We start from the raw sequence: 20417 nt of genomic DNA, 5'->3' as shown, positions 1-20417 counted from the left end.
TTCTCATTAAGTGCTAATGGCAATGCATTTTTCATGTTATTCAATTCAGTCCGCACAGCAAATTTTACTTGTGCCTCTAATGCAAGAGGTATTGTCAATAGTAAATTTCGGGTATTATAGCTTACAACTGGCTTGTAGCTAGCACAAGCTACATCAGTCATTTCTCACATGATATGCCTGCTTACGTAAATGGCTTTCGCTCTTCACAATCCTCGCCTGTCAATGTGTCAGGGCAGGCACGTACCCAGGATTTTTTTTTCGGGGGGGGGGGGATGCCTAATTGATCGAAAGAAACTCTTTCCGCGGCAAAAAAAGGAAAAAAGTTACGCGGAAATATAGAAGGTGCTTAATTATTAGAAAAGAACGCGAACAAAGTGGAATGCAGCACAAGAAGCGAGTTAATCCGAGATGGAAAGCAAGTTTTTGACACTGGAATAAAGCTAGTGCGTGTGCACCAGGAATAATACTTTCCAACCAAATAATCTCCACCTAGAAGTGCCATACAGAGTCAATAACGAAAAGAGTAGTGACAAAAAAAAGAATGCAAAGGAATCCAGGTGCCCACTTAGATGTGTGGCAAATAAAAAAAAATTGTCGGACGCTTTCTCTACCCAAGTTCTCACTCTCTGTCTCAACAACAGGCCTGCGAGAAAAACGTGAGCCATTTTATGACAGCAATTCTTAACCAAAAAACACATATTTGGGACAACAAAGAACCAAAACACGCATATGCTTTCATGACACAAAAGATGCAGAACGCAAACATTCGTTGTGCTGTGCTTTTGGAATTAAAGTGCTTTCCGAATAAAGGTTCTTGGGTAGCTGTTCTTGGCGAGTTCCTTGACTATCGTTTGTTTTTTATTGTTTAAATCCACACGCCGCTACTTGTAGTACTTGGGCCTCCATTCTCTTGCGTTAATGGCCGACTGGACGAATTTCGGGGGTGGAGGGGGGCGGGCTGAGCCCTCCCCTGCCTATGTGCCTGTGTAAGGGGTTGGGTCAGAGGAGCATTACACACTCTGGTTGCCTTAGGCTGACCTAGGTTTGAGTCAGCAGCTGAGTATCAGCCAATGTCATATGTGCACAAGTACAGCTAATAAAGCCTCAAAGTTAACTGCAGAGCAACTTTCAGTTGGTCTCAACGATTGAGGTCCTTATAATGGAAAAGGTCAGCGGAGAATACATTTCTTCTGGCAACTGCAGATGTTTATTACACTTGTTTATTCTCGCACAGCCTTCTATAGCTTATTTTCTTGGTGTGTTTCTCACTCAGAATACTCAGCTGCCTCATTACCCAGCCACACATGTGCAATATGTCCAGGCCTCCAAACCTCTCCTATATCTGCTAGCGACAAGCTTCTGCCTGGATCTGTAGTCCAAGTTGATGGTGAGGTTTTCTTTTGAATTCAAAGCAGATTTTCAAAGTTGAATATGAACACTTTCTATTGCTTAACAAATAAGACATGATGTGACTGCTCTTGCCTTATGATTCAATTTTTGACTTTGTTTCAACTAGGGAGCTCATCAGCCGAGGTCCTTTCGACAACAAACGTGGCTGCTCTGCACAAGAGAATTGCAGAACTGGAGGATAAGCTGCAAAGCCACAAACGAAGACTGTCTGTTTGTCAGCGACAGAAAAATGCTGCAGTACAAGAGAAGAACCTCCTCAAGAGACGGGTTGATCAGTTTTTAGGAACTGACCAGCTGCAATGCATGGAGAGGCCTACGATGCGTGGCACGCCATGGTCAACGCCTACTATAGAGAAGGGGCTGAAGATCAGGCTCACATGCGGACGTAGGGGTTACAACATCGTTCAAGAGATTGGGACGCCACTGCCATCGGAACGAACGCTTCAGAGGCACCTAGAAAACTTCAAGTTTTCACCTGGCATACTTCATGAAATCCTACCGTCTCTTTCCATCAAAGTGAGTATGCTTAGCATAGCAGGTGTTTGTTTTTCCCTTGCTGAGCTTACCTACTTCAGCAATAAGGCTCTGAGGTGGTATGAAAACTAACTACAAGCACTGTTGAGTCTTTCGGGGAAACAGGGAATACATTCAGTGGCTGCTGTTTCCTCTGGCTACTGCATTCAGTTACTGAGTTTTTTTTACGTTTATTTTTAAATGCTGGTATAGCATTCATTATCATGTGACATACCAAGTTTACATGCTATCTTCTATTTATCAGGTGGACCTCATGGAGGACTACGAGCGGCACGCCGTCCTGTTATTGGATGAAATGCAACTTGCATCGGGGCTCGCCTATGACCAAGGAACTGGAGGAGTGATTGGGAAACCAACCATTCCCTTATCAGATGGGACCCTCCCAGAGGATGCAATGGCTACACATGGTCTGGTTTTTATGCTCGCTGGAGTGACCACCCGCTGGAAACAAACGGTGGCATATCATTTTACATCAAATTCCTTTTGCAGTGCTACCGTGAAAGCTGTAGTTATTGACATTATAAAAAAATGTGAAGACATTGGAATAAAAATAGATGCAGTAGTCTGCGACATGGGTGGTGGCAATCAAGCACTTTGGAAAGAATTTGGGATTGTTGTTGGAAGATACTGCCACAACAAAATGTCTTGTTGCCATCCATGCGATAACAGTCGGCAGCTTTACTTTATGGCAGACGTGGCCCATTTGCTCAAGAATCTTCGTAATCACCTTACCCGAGGACAGTCAATATTTTTGCCTGAAGATCTAGTCGGGAAACTTGGCTTATCATCTAATGAAGTAAGCCTTGTCCATGTGAAAAAGCTTCTCGAACTCGACTCTAAACTTGAGCTCAACATTGCGCCTCACCTTAAACCTTCTTGCCTTGACCCCGGTCATTATGAAAAAATGAAAGTTGGACTGGCATTCTCGCTGTTTAATCGTGACACAGCAGCTGCATTACGCCTTCTAGTTCAAAAAGAGGCCCTGTCAGAAGATGCCTTGACTACAGCTTGGTTTTTCGAAACCGTTTTTAAATGGTTTAAGATAATGACATCAAGAACAACCAAGCTGGCTATCAGCAAATTTGATGACGCAAAGTATGTTGAGACAATTTCTTTCATGAAGGATGTCATGAGCTTGTTCTCAAAAATTAAGATAGGTGTCGGAAAACAGTTCTGGAAGCCCGTCCAAACTGGCGTTATTTTAGTAACTACAGTTGCCCTTGAGCTCCAGGATTATTATCTTAATAAGAAAGGTTATGTTTGCGTTTTGCTAAGTCGGTTTGGGCAAGATGCGCTAGAAAACCTGTTTTCAACCCTCCGGTCTAAAAATCCAGTCCCCAGGCCACTCGAGTTTCGCTGTGCGATTCGTGCAGCAACAATGGCGCAGTTCTTCAGGCCAAGCAAATCTGGTAGCTATGACCATGACACTGGGTACTCGCTAATAGGTCTGAGCAGCCTGCCAGCAAGACAAAAGCAGAATGTCGACCCTACGAACATTGCTTTTCCTGATGACGTTCTTGCATTAAGTTCTCTTGAGCAAGAGTCTTTTGAGTACCTTGCTGGTTATGCTGTAAATAATGTCCAGAAAAATATGTCTACTTGTTCTGAATGTCGCAAAGCTGTAACATGCAAAGATGCCAACACACTTACTCAGCTTAAATCTTATACAGAGAAGATACGGCTTGCTTTGCCTTCACCAGCTGTTGTTCAGTTTTTGGAAAGTGCTGAAAATCTTTTCCGCGTGAACAGTGCACAACTTGTGCAGAATGAGCTAACACTTTCCCAGCTTGAGGAATGTGTGCTGCAAAGTGTTACACATGTGAATTGTTTTCCAGATTGTCACAACATTGCGAACAAACTGCTCAAAGTGTACTTGAAAACGAGGCTTCAAATACATTTGCGCAAGGAGAACCAGCGCTTGGCGGAGATCAAGTCCACTGTGAAATGTGGCAGTAGGAGTATTGGTAAACAGGTAGCAACCAGTAATGTAAAATAACGTCAAGCTGGAAGCTTAAAGCGATATGTAGAGAAAATTAATTTCTCCTGTATTGGAAAACTGCCCTTCTATTATACAAAAAACACAACTCCTACCACCAGGAGACGCTTGATAAACCAGAAAAGAAATGACTGGTTGCAACGCTGCCTTGAAGTTCCTGCTCCAGCTCGCCATGACGTGGATTTTTAAGGCACCTGTTAGTTCTTTATCGGCTTAGTTCTTTATTGGTTCCAATGAACTACATTGTGTTCTAAACCAGCCATGCACTGAGAGTTCCGGGGACATTTACTGAGTTGGTGTCGCCCGAATCCAAAAATATACTTTGAAATGCATGATGTCACACTGATGTAACAGGTCAAAACTTCAGATGATGTACTTTGACCTTCATTTTCTCTCCTAATAATCAACCTATTATCATAAAATGAATGGCTGCAAAGTTGTGAAATAATATAATATACTCTAAAGTTGTGAAATAATATAATAGTCTAAAGTGGTTTAGTTTTTAAATCTTTAGTGTTCCTTTAACACAACCAGAAAATATTTTCATGCCTTTTGTAATTTCTATACTAGCATTGCTCGACCCCAAGAGCAATGACCATGATGGCCCAAGTAAATGTTTTCTCTCCCTCTTTCTTTTTGTGTCTGTTGCAGAGTAGAGTGCACCAGCTCAGGTCAAACTCTGTGCCTTTCGTGTAAATATATTCTCAATCTGTCTTTGCATCATTTTATGTTTAAGGATGTTTTGGTAATGATATTGACGACATGTTTGTTTTGAAAGCAAGCATACCCCAGTAAACTCTTTTAAACCTTCTTTATTCTTGTCATAATTCCTTTCACTCTCCATCTGTTTCAGAGTTATGAGTATGTGCGCCTGCCATTTGAGTACCTAAGTCACAAATCATTTATTACTAGTCATTGTTGTTTTCTGGAGTGTTTAAATTCCATGTGTGTTATATTAGTTATATTGTGCATGTTGGCAATATTTCAGAAAATGTTTTTAGCAGGCACTATTTTCGCATGCCTGTTCGGTATTTTATTTTCTCTGTTCTTGTTTTCACGACTTTCACTAGCATGCTGAATGCAATATCTGGTCATTCTGTGCATCATAGTGTCATGCTGTGTTGAACACTTGTGATTGTCACATGTTTCTTCAAATAGCCAGAGGCAAGTACCAAGTCTGACCTGTGGAATGAATGTCTGCAACTTCGGCCTGTTACTTCCTGTGAACTGTGCTGCATGCTTGCATTTGGGGCTGTTTAATGTACCACAGGTGAATGAGCTGACCCTACATTGCTTTTCAGAAATATGGAAACAAAATGTAAAGGCCCGCACTATCCTCAATACAACACAACTGTTCCGCTGTGATATAAAGAATAGTTGCAAAGTCAATAGAGCTTGTGGACGCGAGATCGCGGGCAACATAGCACATGTTCCATATGCCATCAATGCAAAGTGACAAAGCAACCAAGTCAACTGTGATGTTCTGTTTAGTACCAGACGTTTCTGGCATTCTTGTGGTTTCTTTGGTTATCTTGTTCACCTAGTCTGCCAAAGTCATGTGTATGTAAGTTTACTAATTAAGTTTTTATTAACGTCTCGCATTTTTGTTGTGCCATATACGCAAAATAAAAATATTAACAATGTGACTTGTTGTGTACTTGCTGTTCCGTGTCCCTTCTCTGAGGAGAAACGGCACAGTTAACTTCGATTGCTCTATTCTTAACCACTGCATCACCAAAAACCTTCTTAAAAAATTATTGCGGCAGGAGGAGGACGGGTGCAATAGCCATTGTAAACGACTAGTGCACCCATGTTGGCCCCTAGTACGTATCAACACTTGACATAGCTTAGGTGCACAAGGTATGTGCTCCTTGCAAAAGCTCATGCAACATTTGCTGGTTCTACCTGTTGCTCTGATTTTTAATTACTGAAATATTTCCTCCCCTAATTGCTTCATTCGAAACTTGGTCCTTGAACAAATAAACGTTGTGCAAGAACGTGAGTAACGGGCTTTTCGAACAAAATGCGCAAACGTACAGCATTGCTTGTATGTTATTTTTTTTTATCATCTTGGGCGCTAGCAGTCGAGCAGAACTAAACAGAGGAGTGGCAAATGCACCTCGGAGGTAAACTGGGAAGAAGCCCTTCGACCAACTGTCATGCAGTCGCGGGGAATGCAGTTAATTTGTGGTTAAACCCCTTGCCGCTATCAGCTCTCTGCGATGTCGCATTAGCAGGTGCGAGGAGATTAAACGCGACGTCATGACATGTCAACAAAGGAAGCCATTGGCCTCCTTTGAGAGGCATTGCTGCGTTTTTTAGTTGTATGCGACTGCAAACGTGGAAACAGCGTAAAGTGTGCATGACGCAAGGGCACCTGAATGCTGTCATGTCCTCTACCAAACGCTCATACGCATGAATAAAAAAAAATATTCTCTCCACATTTGATATAACCGGGGATCATTATTGTGACAGCTTGCTCCTTCGCTTTATATGACATATTCCGTGTTGCGGGTGCATTAAGTCAGTTATTCAATATTGGAAAACGAACAATCCCCCGAAAGAACTGCTAGCAATGCTATCCCCATTGCAACGCCCTTGATTGTAGAGTTAACTCATTCCTGCGTGGCTTTGTCAGTGGCCAGGACAAACCTGGATGTTAACTCATAGTTTCTGCTCTGCATTTGATAAGATAGTAGATACAATACGCAGGGTAGAATTTCTCGGACCCGCGCGCAGCACATGCAAGCGGCAATATGATCCGCAAAAGCAGCCTCGCATACACCTGTAAGATGACCGCTGCCGCGCTACTCAAGTCCGCAAAAAAAGAAAAGAAAAAATGTGTGGAGTAGTGTAAGGCTTCCTGCAAGCGAGCGAAGCCACTAGCCTCATTATCGACGGACCGCTTCCGCCGAATGATCGGTAGCTCACTAGTCAGTGAAACCTGTAAGACAACTGCATATATACAGCTGGTGGATCATTCACTCCCGAAGCGTAGTCATTAGCGGCGTTTACATGAATACGACAGAAGCGTATCGTATCAGCTTTCAAGCGTATCGTATCTCATGTAAACGAGGTAATTCGCTAGGAAGGCGTATCGCATCCAATGCGCCAAACAAGGGTAGTTGAAATGAAGAATGCGCATTTCAGCGGCGCATGTAAACAGAAGCGTATCGCATCAGGAATTATGGGAAAGCATTCGCTGCGGGATTACAACCGGTCAACCAACCAGCGGCGCGGCCGCTGCCGCACTGCGAGACATCAAAACAAACATGGCGGCTGAAAAAGCAGGTGCGTCGCACGGTCCTGTTGCTCGCGAGTGTTGTGTCTGGCGGTTCCTTCGGGACAAAGGAGGCCTCATCGACAGACGTGAACATGTCAAGTGCTCTTCACGTTTGTCGCGGCCGGGAAGTGTCACCGTCAGTCACCTGGGACTGATGGATGTGCAATTAGTCCCCAGACTGCAATGGGTCATCGGCCTCGTGCGTAGCTAAAACGACAACGTCGCTCTTGGTGTGTTTCGTGAAGCACCAGCGCCCGCCCGAGCTACGACGAGGCCCGGCGCCGACTGCGACGCGCCAACCTGGAGCCCATTATAAGACAACAGCCACCGCTCTCCCTGGAAATGGTGGCTTCCGCGAACTGACCGCCACGGAGAGGCGACTAATTCTTGCAAGGGGCCAGCGTCAAGCATTCCCCGTGGCAACGACATCAACGTTTGGTTCCCAAGGTGTCAACCGTTGCCTGTGTGCGGGGGCGATCAGGAAAGATTGGAGGCGGAGCCCGGCAGGAAACGATGGCACATCATAGCGAGATATGACGAACTAGTTGAAGATGGTCTTTGGCTAAGAAGAACCAAAGTGCATTCCCTCGTCGAGTGAAAGTGGGAAACGAAAGGGATAAAAAGCGCGACTTGAGTGTTTTCAGACGCTCGGAGATGTAAACGCTAGAACTTGCAAAGATGTTAGCATGTAGACGGCTCCAATAACATGGAGCCTTACTTGTGAAATATGTACGTTTGTATATAAAACCGTTTTTCTGATCTCTCTGGATATCTCCTCCTCTCGAAACTTGGCGTTGCACCATCCATGGAACCTTCGCGACCGCTCGGACTTCTCAACACGAGTAAATAGAGGCCCGCTGTGCACGCTAGCCGCTGGCCTACGAGGGACTGGAGCTACTGAAACGCGGAGATGACGGCGCCAGTCAACCAACGCCGAAGTCGCGCGTGGCATGGCTCAGTTAAAGCCCGACTTAGAGGCTTTAGGCTCACTGTATCACCGCTAATATAGTACAGCCATCTAAGCGCAACGGCATTTATGCGTCCTCTCGTTGTTTCGGCAGCCAGTCATAACATAACGCGAAAAATTCCGATCAAAATACGAGTTCAAGAGCGCGAGCGACACGTAGCCACAGCGCTTCACACGTAGGCACCGCGTAGGGGGAGCCACGGTCGACAGAAGAGAGAGTGAACGCCGGCGCAGGAGGAGGAGAGAGGAGATGGCGCTACTTTTCTTCATTGAGGGGCTTTAGCTTTCACGGGGTACGAACGCACGGTGGAGAGCAAACGCGACTTCCCAGTGAAAGGGGAGCGGTGGGCAAGGAGGGCATCGAGGCACTCTAGACTGTGCGTGTGTGTGCCCGCTTTCCCACTGCGGTGCATGCGCGCAGCCCTGCCGGCCTCTGCGTCACGTAGCCCTGCTGGCCGTCACGTAGCTAGCGTTTTGACAGCGGTTGTGTGCGGTCACACAAACAACGCGTACAACTGTTGACGGCGGCAGTGTTTTGCCCACGTTCGTAGTGAGCCTACATGCAAGCGCCGTTTAAAACGGCGCTTGCATGTAGGCTCCCTACACGTTCGCACTGAATTAGCGTGGCGTTGGTGAAATGTTTGTGAAGAACGTGCCAACTAGAGGGAATACATGCCACTCAGCTTTGCATGTAGCCTCCCTAGTGCCAACCTTTGCCGTGCACCCTATGGCGGTGTACAGTAGCGACCAAAAGACCATGGTCCCTGTGGTCACTAAATAAATCAAAACCACCGGATCATATATATGTCTCATTCTTTAATAGTTCAAATTACCAATTACACCATGACAACTTAATTGTCGTAACTGGAAATACATAATTCCCACAATAGTACAGGTTCGCTGGTCTTCTACATCACCCCAGTGGAATGGCTGACAATTTTTTTTAGATGTTTTTATTAGTCGTATGAATTTCAGCATGATTACAGCACAGTCTCCCGAAGAAGAGTCATGGAAAGAAATGCTTGTAAGTGACAAAGCAAATGGTAGACAACGAACGAAAACGGAAGGCTTCTTGAAGAGCGGTCAGCTAAGTTACCCTGAACTGTAGCAGGGCTAACTATTAGGTGTAGAGGCGCTTCTCTGCTTCAAGTAGTTTACGTGTGTTTTAAAGTATGGATCACAGCTTTCAACGTCGGCATCTTAGTAAGTGTGAAAAACAGCAATACGGAAGCATTTCTATGAATCGCGCAATTTGATCGGCGGCGGAGCGTAATTGTGTTATTGGTACGCTCGCGAGAGAGACGTCTTGCCATAGTATGGCGTCGAGAGGCACCAAATAAAATCCGTTTTTCTTCCCGTGAAAGCGCGCAAAAACGCTATTCAAGCAGATGCGGCAGTTTTTCCGGCAGCTATGAGGATACCGATGAGCCTCGGCTGCATTCACTAAGGTGTGCTTCCCCCGCTACACAGAAAGAATGAATGTTGACGCGAGCGAAGCCTAATTTACCTTTAACACGTGCTTATGCCTAACGTCTCTTATTAGATTCATTGTGCATGCCTAAAGAAGCCGTGAAACATGCAAAAACCAACGAGTTACGTCCGGCGTATCTTCACTAAAAAAAAAAACGAGTCCGTCTAACGAAGCGTCTAACGCTTGATCATCTCTACGCAGCCGAAGTTTCATTATCAATGTTATCAAACTTCATCGGACCTTATAAACGACATTGCGGTGGCGACACAAACTGCTGCGGACGGCGGCGCAAGGTGAATTGGTGACGCAAGCAAACTAGTGCAGTTCGCGGTGCCAGGTGCGCTGATGATGTTCCTCCGATCATTATAAGCCGTTATCGCTCTTTAGCGCCTTATCGATGGGCGTCGAACCATTATGAAGCATGATGAAGCACAGACCAGCGACGGTTGCGTCTGGCCCGGCGGCGAGGGCCATATCTTGAAATCCATCTGCGATGGGGACAGAGTGCGCCGAGTGCTGACAGCTTCGCGTGCTCTGTGTTCTCGCCGCGTAGCTCGTGTTGAAGCGAGAGGCAGCGCGAAGGGGAATTCGCTCGCTGATGCGGGCGCTATCTTGAGAGCGATCGTTACAGCGCGGACGGACTGGTTTTTCGTTCTGTAAGCTTAGAAATGCTTAAGCATTTGAAAACCTTTCAAGAGATACGTCGGCCCTACCTTTAGCCACAGCTGATATTGTAGTTCAGTTAAGTACAACCGTTACGGTATCTGAAGCGTAGAAATTTGAAATATGAGTTTACAGCTCATGCAAAATTCTGACATTTGCGCGGGCTTTGCGAAAGGCGTGGTCACAAATGATAGTCGCACGGCTAAGAATGCTGCACAATGAATTACCTTTGCCTGGGTCATACGTGCCACAATATGTGGCTGATTGAACTGTGATATTGCTTTTTATTACCTAAATAATGATGCGCACAATACTGTAACCACGCCTACCAATACATCTAGCCTGCCCAAATCAATGTGTCCGCATTCCGTTAGTAGCACTGCTAAAGCTATGCCAAGCATTTGGAAAGCTTGGACTGTCAGGAAAGGGAAAGCGGAAGCAATGAAGCCACCAATCCGCGTGTCGATACCTTATTACGGCACTATCGCCCGCTACGCAATCTCGGTTAGATTAAATTATGAGGTGCAGCGCACTTGCATGTTTTGCATAGGCAACGATAAGAGATGTAGGATGCAGCAGTTTTCCCTAATTACTCGCCGGGTGTCACACCCACGCACTGACACCGTATGGGTGTCAGCGCCCGACGACAGGCGACTGTGCAACCGAGAGCGAAATTGTGCCGTATTAATCAGGTTGCAAGTCACGTTGTTTCTGAAGATAACTTGCACGATGCTTCTAAATTGGGCGGTTGACTTTTTCGTTCCGTTATAAAGCAATGTCCCGAGCAACGCCCACTTATCGACTTGGAGTCATCGTCCTTTCAGTCTGTGACTCATTCAACGGCAGCGGCCACTGTTTGGACAGCATTCGCATTTCACAGTTTAACATGTTGTAAGCCGAACGTGTCACTTGTAGTGAAAAAACTGGGTGCTCTCTCGTGATCAACCGATTTCATGTGGTAAAATGTTCAAATTGTTATGTAATCAATGTAAACTAGAGGAAATCATTGTGTTGCTGCTTTCTCCATAAACAGCAAGTTGGTAATTTAGCAAAGGCGATAACGAGGAGTGAGGCAAGAGTAATCAGTAGTAATGTAGCTTTCGCAAACATTCCTCACACAGAGGTGAATTTAATCCGCTTCGCGCACGATTATGGATTGTCAGAGAGTGGATGAAAAGCTGATGAAAAAAAAATATGTATAAAACGTGCCCCATACTTCTTAAAACACTTTTGATTGGACTTGTGCTGCAATGTTCATTAATACGTGTAATGAGCGTCATTGCAATTGTAAGAAAGCTTTAGGCCTTGTGGTAGGAGGACGACAAATTAATGTTCGTGATCGGTGTGCGGAACCGATATTTGAAATGCGCGGGCTTTTCCGTGCTTGTGCTCGGCGTGCGGGGCCGAAAAGCGCGGGAGTGAGCGTCGCTGGTGCGCGTGGTCGGTGCGCGTGTCGGGAGACACCATCTAGAACGACGGGGCAGCCAAGCTGACAGAACGGGCAGTGCAGCGAGATGGAGCGGACCGAACGCCGGCCCACGTCCCGGCATCCCGGTCCTGCACTGCGAACCGGGCGCCGCCCCGGCTTCCACCATCGTCGCGGGTCCTGTTGAGCTGGGCCTCGTTCCCGCTCGCACGACCGCTGCCGTGCTGCCGGGCTCGGGCCACGACCCAGAGCCCCCTGGTCCTGTTCCACAAACCGGGCGCCGCCCCGGCTTCTACCATCGACGCGGGTCCTGCGGAGCTGGGCCTCGTCCCCGCTCGCACGACCGCTGCCGTGCTTCCAGGCTCGGGCTACGACCCAGAGCCCTGGTCCTGTTCTCCGAACCGGGCGCCGCCCCAGCTTTCACCCACTGCTGTGCTGGGCTTCGCCCCGGCTCTCATCCCACCGCTACGGTGCCGAGCTCGGGCTATGACCCAGAGCTAACTCTCCGGAACCGGGCTACGTCCTGGTGCCACCCTGAACGTCAACCGCCGCCCGTATACCCACCGCCGTCAGAGCCAAGTCCGCCGAGCCGTCGCCACAAGGCCGGACTCCTGATTAGAACTGTGAGTGCTCGCCAGTGACAGTTAACCCAGTTTATCTGTATAGTTCGTGTTCCTGTATTCGTCCCATGTGCCGTTCGTGTCATAAATAAGTCTCTTTGTGTCTCTGGTTGCTTCTTGTGCGTCTGGCTGACCAGCGCCCACACATAATCATCACAGCCTGCTTTAGGCCTGCTTTAGGCGATCGAGGATATGTCTGATTTTGTCATTTGGTTGCTTATTAAAATGTTTTTTTTCGTATTCCTGCCTGGTATGCTCAGCAAATAAGGTTCTCAACATATTCCACACTAAATAACTGGCTTCTTTAGGATAGAGTGTAGTCAACTTATGCTGATAAGCAGCTACTTAGACCATAGCAAACGTCATGCCAAGGTGGCCGTCGCCACCGACCCTTTCTATTTGGCACCTTCTATGGCTTACCAAGCGTCTTATCGCAGTGAGGGTGTTACTTTTGGCATTGTATAAGGATAATATACAGTAAAATGGCAATGACGTTTTTTTTGGTGCGCCTTTCCATTTGTGCGCTTTAGATGCCCCAGTAGGTGCAGTTGACAGTATTGCAACATCCTCATTTTTTACTAAACTACGTAGCTGACACCATGGTACTTGAGTTAATATTTTTTTTTTCAGTTTCGATGAAAACATTTTTGTAAATAAAATTAATACTCAACGCGAGGCGGCGGGAGCAAATCCCGAGCGCGGCAGCCACATTTCGGTGGAGCTGAAGTGCGAAAACGCCCGTTAAAACGTCCATTAAAGAAACCCCGGTGGTAGAAAGTAATTCGGAGTCCCCCCATTGTGGCGTGCCTCATTATCAAGTCATTATCAAGGTCAGATACACAACCGACAAGCTTCGCTTACCCCCATTTTCTCTACAGGGGAAGGGCTGGTGATTTTTTTGCCTAAATGGTTATATATTTCTGTATACTGTCACCCTCACTTTGAGGATTGGGAACGTTGTTTAAAACGTGGCAGAAGAGAGTGTGAAAAAGGAAATTTTACGATATTTTGAAAGAATAGATAGACACATGCCACTTGAAGCAAGAATGATGTTTATAGTGTAAGCAACTCTGATGCACAAATAAAGGATACAAAGGTATGGTCTAGGTAAACAGGCGCATGCGCCAGAGCATCACTAATTACTTAGCCTACATCGATCAATAACAATCTCCTCAGAGAAATACTTCCGAAATAAATTATTTCCAGCTTACGAATGTGTGAAGGTATATCCCGCTTTTAGATGGTGATGCATCTAGTTGTTAATAGGGCTGACATTGTTGCGCCTCTATGCGCTCCTTATTAACCTGACAAAGGAGCGTACGCTAGGAACAACAATTTGTTCGCCTTATATATGGCAGAAATGCTCCGGCCAAAAAAGGCCGGTTTGAAAAGAAATCCAAAGTTACGTCAAAGGAATGCAACTGCCCTTTAAAGCTTACCAATCAAGCTTACCAATGCTACGATAATAGATAGAGCTGGCGGGATGGCTAAATCAATCACGCAGTCTATGAAAGATGCTGTTGATTGTTTTTTCCACCTTTTTTTGTTCTTGTTGTCTGTGTAATTTATGCTATGAACTATGAAGTTTGACTCATCCATGGGAAACAGAAAAGGAAACGAAGATTGAGTGCATTTGCCTCTGATTATTTCCTTATTGCTTGAAAACCACGATGGTACGCAGCTCAATTAGTTTCTTATAAAGGCTTCTTACGCATAGTCGCTCGGCTCGGGCACACAGAAAAGGGACGAGAAACTGGAAGTGCCCTCGACCCCTGTGGAAGCCGCTCAAGAGGCCGACATCCTTGGTGTGCCCGACTCGAGTGCGTACACAAGCTCCTAATTTCGCGGTGCTTTGGCCGGAGCTTATTCAGGAATGTCCTTGACCTTTGGTGGCTGCCTCCAAGTTTTCTTGTCCAGTAGAAGGTCGACTTGACCGAGGGAGAGCGGGACGTGAGCACGTGGTAATGACGGCAGGTAGGACAGTCCGAGGGAGTCTAGCCAATGCCACCTGGCTAGCACAAAACGGCCGCGTTCATATATGCATGACGTCACGCTACCTGGTTCTACTGCCGTAGAATTTAATGGCGAATAAGGCCAGCACCAGCTAGATAGCACGAGGCCTGTTCAATCCGATCCACGACGCCATGTTACCTGGCCTGAAATTTACATTGCCAGACCTGGCGTGACAAAATTGGGGACGTCGAAATCGCCGTGGCTTACTCGGGAGCAACCCCATTTGATTATATGGCAGTCGGTTCAGGTAGCAGGACGTCATGGATCGGAGTGAACAGGTATTGTGCTATCTGGGTGGTGTCGGTAAGGCCCGGTGATTTTCGACTCCACTGATTTTGTCATGCCGCGCTTGGCAATTGAAATTTAGGGCCTAGTAACGGGACGCCATAGAGCGGCGTGCCCATGGCTGCAGCTATTTAGGCGATCTAGCAGAGACCGGTGTCGCGCAACAGAGCTAGACAGGACCAACCCATGTTGAGTGCATCTAGCCTCATGCATTGACATGTATTGATTGTACGTATTGTAGTAAATATATTTTGTTTTAAAAGGAACAACGTCGATATCTTTGGCGACGAGAGGAAGGCCCGCAACATGCGAGTACCAATCGGCGGACCGGGAGTGCTCACCGTCTCGGCGCGGGCTAGACGTAAGCCAAAGAACCATACTGTGTACTTTACCATGTCCTTCCTGAAAACGTGGCTGTTTGGTCGTGTTGGTAAGACATCAGGAAAACTTCAAGCCCACAACCAGACGAGGAACGTGAAAGAGAACTGAGACACACGAGCGCTTTTGTGTCTTTGTCTTATTTCACCGTCTTCATCTGGTTGCGCGCTTGAAGTTTTTGTCACGCCTTCCTGAAAAGCGTGGGAGATAAATCTGGGGCCCAGAGACTGACACAAATCCGGCCCCGTACGCGGTTCGAATGCGAGGGGATAAAAATAAAAGAAGCATCATCGTAACAAGGTAAGACGGAAGGCTTTACGATTGCGCACTTCGCACTTCCTGATCTCTTCTCCTTCGAGGGATCCGAGACTTCGCCGTCTTTTGTCAGAGAAAAGCGCATGACAGGGGTGCCTTCATGATCAAAGCGATATCTCGGAAAGCGTTCCAAGCAACCGGGTAAGGAACAGTGATGATAGGGTCAACCACCTCTGTAGAAATGAAGCCCTTTCAAACGAAGTGAATTGATTTGTCTCGTTGTCAGATGGTCTCTTGACACTTGAGTCGGCTTCGAATTGGAGAAAGAAAAAGATGCGCCATGAAAACCGGCTTCATTAAAAGCAAGCTCAAACTTTTGGAAACAGTGAAAGTAAGTGATTTTCTCGGAAGGACTTTTCTATTATTGCCCCAACCAAACGCAGGTATAATTAATAGTGCGTACGGGAACAGAACACGCATTCGTTAGGGAAAAAAAAGAAAGTTATAAGTAGGGGTTCAAAGGTGACAATAAATTGAAAGGCTAACTTCAGTTAGCTGCTGAAAATTGGTCGCAGAAAAAAAAATCGAAATCCTACTCATCTTGGGTCTTGTGCTAATGACAGTACAGTAATTATATGGTGAAAGTATTGGGTTTAGGTTAATTAGTCGATTATACATTTCATTTGTGTGTGTAATATCCGGCTCTTAGTATATAGGCTCGCTCTTGGACTAGAATCTTAGTATATGTCCAAAGGTAGGGCTGCGCGAGGTTTCGAAACATTCGAATAACGAATCGAATAGTGTCGTATTTGATTCCGTCTTCGAACCCAACCGTCAATATTCATAAATGGGAATGTTTTTCGAATACATTTCGATTATTTCAAAGCGTCAACTACACCCAAATATACATAAAATTAGAGCAAGAAGTACAATAACTTTTTTTCACCACTGCGGGCATAGTGTAGACATAAAACGTGATAACTTGCATTGTGGAGCCGGCTACGTCAATTAATTAGGCAGCCATACTTCGCTGACTGTACAGCGATCATTCGCACTCTCTGAAGAAGCCAGTGCATATGAAGTAACCACTTGTTTGCTCCTGTTTCTTTGTGCTTTCAGGGTATGTCATCACCTTCAAAAATGGATTTTTTTGAACAAATATTGGTTTTGTACCATTTAGTATTCTAAACTCTCTGCTTATTCCAGAATATTTTCCAAAAAGAATTACGTTTCATCTTATGCCGTTGAAAAGTAATGAATGTTTTTCCAACCCCACCTGTTTGCATCCCATTAACCAAAATTAAACTTTTTTATTTCACAAAATGAACAATTTCATCAAAGATATCTCTTGATTCGAATATTACGCAATGTTAATTTGTTTTAATACGTTATCAAAGCTTTTAAAAGTATTTTGGGACATGTGCTCTTTTTAGATCAGTTAAAAACTTTCACTAGAGGGCTTTCAATGCCGAGACATTTGCTTATTTTCCATCCCATTTTTCTCTAAACGTCCTTTTCGTTTTTCATTTTATAGTTACGCGAGCAGGGACAACATTTCTTGTAATAAATATTTGTGCCTGAAATGTTGCATGCTGTTTCTTTATACATTAAGCTATGCAATGCAGCAGAATAACCAAAACTGAGGGATAACTTTGCATACTATTGGCAATTCTTTCGGAAAAAAAAATACCGGCCAAGAGTTACATTTTTCAGTCTTTTGATGATAACACATTTTCTTTCCAAGATATGGCTATCATTGTGGTTGGTTGCACAGTTTAGTGTCCCCGTTATGTACCAGCCTAGTGGAATTTGTTTCGCACCCATCATTTCATAGTTATGACGGTGGGCGCAATACACACATGTCGGCAAATTTTAAATGATACAGAAAAAGTTTTTATAGTTTTTGTCATTCAATTTCCTGAAAGATTCTAACTACATAGGCTTTACATGGTAAGGAGGAGGAGGAGAGAAGGAGAGAAGGCAGGGATGTTAACCAGAAATGCGTCTGGTTGGCTACCCTACTCTGGGGGACAGGAAAGAGGGAATAGAAAGATGAGATAGAGAGATGAGGGGGGGGGGGGGGGGGGAAGGAGGGTCACGGTAAGTTCGCGCACGCACGCGGAGGGCCTGAGCTGTTCAAAGGCAGTCACACAGGCCATTCGCCCTCAAGAAAGACAACAGTGCTTTCACAGCTTTGTGGGCCGACGAGCGATGGGGACGGTCTTCAATTAGCACCTGTGGGTTCGATACTGTTTGTCTTTCCGACTGAAATCGATCGCAGTGACACAATAGATGTTCGATGTTCTCTTCGATGCCGCAGACGTCGCACGTAGCACTTTCGGTCGTTCCAATCAAAGCGCAGTACGCCTTCGTGAAAGCCACTCCCAACTACAGCCGGTGTACAAGTGATGCCTCACGTCGGTGAATTCCGCGTGGAGGTCGGAGTTGGAGGGAAGGGTTCAGTTCGTGTAGCCTCGTGCGCCGTATATTGTGGTGCTCTACTCAGTTAAAGATAGCCAGGTGACGAAGCTGCCTTGCAGCGTCTGTCCTGGAAAGAGCAATGGGAACGCTGTGTTGTTCTTGATGCGACTCTCGGGCAGCTTTGTCTACGTGATCGTTTCCACCGATCCCGCAATGGCCAGGAAGCCACTGGAAAATAATTTCGTGGACTTTCTGTTTGGCGTTGCGGCACATGGTAAAATGTTACGGAAGCTTTCCAACTACAATTGTAATTTTTTTTTCTCGAAGGTGGCGACATACCTTTAAAAGGCAACGCTTCATAACAGACTAATATTGACAGAAACTTGCCAACTTTAAGAATGCTGTTTCTGGCACTATTTGATTGTATACCATTCGGTCTCAAAAATCTCTATTTGCACACACCCCGCCACAGGCAACTAAAAAAAGTTTGTTTTAATATGTTCGCTGAAATACTTTGTTGAAACGACGCTGATAAATCAGTGTGTGCAAAGTGCAAAGAGTGCAAAGTGCAAAGTCGGCCGTGATACTCGCGCGCGCAACTGTTCAGACGTGTAACGTGACTCGGAAGAAGTGGGCCCATCCTGAAGGTTGCGCAAGAGTGAACTTGCCCGCTGTCGTACTGGGCTGCAAAATGTAGCGCGTAAGATAAACTGTTTTATAACATTTTATTAACCTCATTACAAAAGCGTCGCTTCACATAGATTCAAGCAGGCGCGCTAGATGTGATATCATCGTAACTATATAAAAATACATACCTCACCAACTTCTGAGCATGCTATCGCATACTTTCACAATAAGCGGCAGCTAAGTTCTGCCTGTCTTTTTTTTTTTTGCTTTTCGCTTTTAATCCCAAATATTTAACAGGAACATTTTTATATTTGGTATATTTTTCTCCAATTGGCAGTAATCAAACCTCGGTATATGGCAATTCAGTCTAGATGGGAGTATGAAATCTATTCCACAGGATATTTTCGCACAAGCGACGGATGTGAATTTAAAAAAAAAAGACCAAGTCGCACTTTAGTATCTCTTTCTGAAATTTCTCAAATTTTCACTTTTGGGGCTGTTGTCTGCATCATTCAGAAAGACGACCTTGGCAGTGCAGATTTTTTTTTCTATAGCTTACATACTTAAGATTAAAACAAAGAAAGCATTACGCCTTACCAAAAGGCGTAAAGAGATTTCCTCTTTATCACATAGTTCTCTTTAACCTCAATTTCTGTACCACATCAACTTTCCCACGTGATCAGGCTGTTTCATTTGTTTCCCCACCCGTCTTTTCCACCCATAATTTCCCGGCTCTTTCCATCTGCAAAATAAAATCTTCTTGTCGGGTAGCCTACAATGACAGCCTCTACGTAGAAGGGGCCCGCCACTGGCACACCACACCCGCAAAAGGGTAAGCCACAGGCTACAGACACACACTGACGTACACACACACACACATACTCATAACGCTAGACTGGAGTCCACCGTCTTGCTACTGTCGTAGCCACCACTCAGCTCACTGGCTCTGTCGAAGCTTCGTGAGTGGCCCGAAAGCCGTCTCCCCCACCACCCCAACTCCCTCACATGGCTCCTTGCTTGACCCACTTCTGACCCAGATTCCGAACCAACCCTGTGCCGTTTGTCAACTTTTGTGACGGCAGCGTTGACCCAGTGTAGGAGTTGCTCTTCGCAGCCCGCATTTGATTCCAGGGCGGGAGACAACCACTTTCATCTTTCATCTGGGCAGTGTCATCTAAGCGTCCCCAGCACCCTCGCATTCCACTCCTCTCATGCCTCGTTGAGCAGCCTTCTGTCCTTCTTCTCTCTCTCTCTGCCCAGATTATCGGTCACCACGGGCTTCTGACTAGGCCCAAGCTATAAACGTTACCCAACCAGCTTGAAACAGAAGTCGCTGTCGGATAAAGGGCGCATACTCTCATGGTTCGCAAATGCAACGTGGAACTATTTTACTACTGCCACGAAAAATTATATATGCAAACTGTAGACTCGGTATTTCGTTGAGTCCGATTTTGATAGAGCATGATCGGGAGAAGAAATAGCCAATGAACATACGGATAAAATATGATTCCAAACGAAAGAAGAAAGCTTTTAATGTGAATCTAGCGTGCTTCTGATTTCAATCAAGCGCTCTTGTTAGCAGTCATTCGTCGGTCACTGAACGTGTGAGAATGCACGCCGTCCACGTTTGCGCTTTGGCGTGACATGGAAGTCTTAAAGAGGCCCTGAACCACTTTTTATTGAAATCGAGAAATGTATTTGGTATTAAATAGGCTATTTCATAAATACTTTCAAGCAAAAAGTACTTTAACGCGTTAACTAGAAGCGGAGGTATTGGCATTCGAACGCCACCCCCCCCCCCCCCCTTTCGCGGTGCTTCCACTCTTTCTTCAATGCCTTGCACTGTTAACGTACCTTGGAGCGGGGCGGGCCCACAACGCTACGCCTAGTGAACGTCACCTTAGCGCGAATTTCAAATGTGATTTGGGACGTTCGCGTAGACGCCACTACTTCCAATTTTGGTGCCTATGACACGTGAAACTAGACTTACTGTATATGCTGCGTTTGGTAGCATATACAGTAACTCAACGCCAAAAGCAAGCCATATGCGGCTGTTCCTCAGCGAACC

General features: G+C 45.7%; 1 protein-coding gene across 1 annotated transcript in view; it reads left to right on the top strand.

Annotated features, from left to right (window-relative positions):
- The first annotated feature begins 973 nt into the window (after positions 1-973).
- The window catches only part of LOC125945694 (uncharacterized), a 44220-nt gene continuing 24776 nt past the window's right edge, over positions 974-20417 (top strand). Inside the window, exons 1-3 of the mRNA XM_049667936.1 lie at positions 974-1387; positions 1517-1926; positions 2189-2586. Coding sequence (XP_049523893.1) covers positions 1204-1387; positions 1517-1926; positions 2189-2586 — 992 coding nt within the window. The 5' untranslated portion in view covers positions 974-1203. The remainder of the gene's footprint in view (positions 1388-1516; positions 1927-2188; positions 2587-20417) is intronic.

This window comes from Dermacentor silvarum, chromosome 5 (assembly GCF_013339745.2).
Source record: "Dermacentor silvarum isolate Dsil-2018 chromosome 5, BIME_Dsil_1.4, whole genome shotgun sequence".
Lineage (NCBI taxonomy): Eukaryota > Metazoa > Arthropoda > Arachnida > Ixodida > Ixodidae > Dermacentor > Dermacentor silvarum.
Note: the sequence above shows the minus strand (reverse complement) of the source record. Positions and strands in the feature narration are given on the sequence as shown.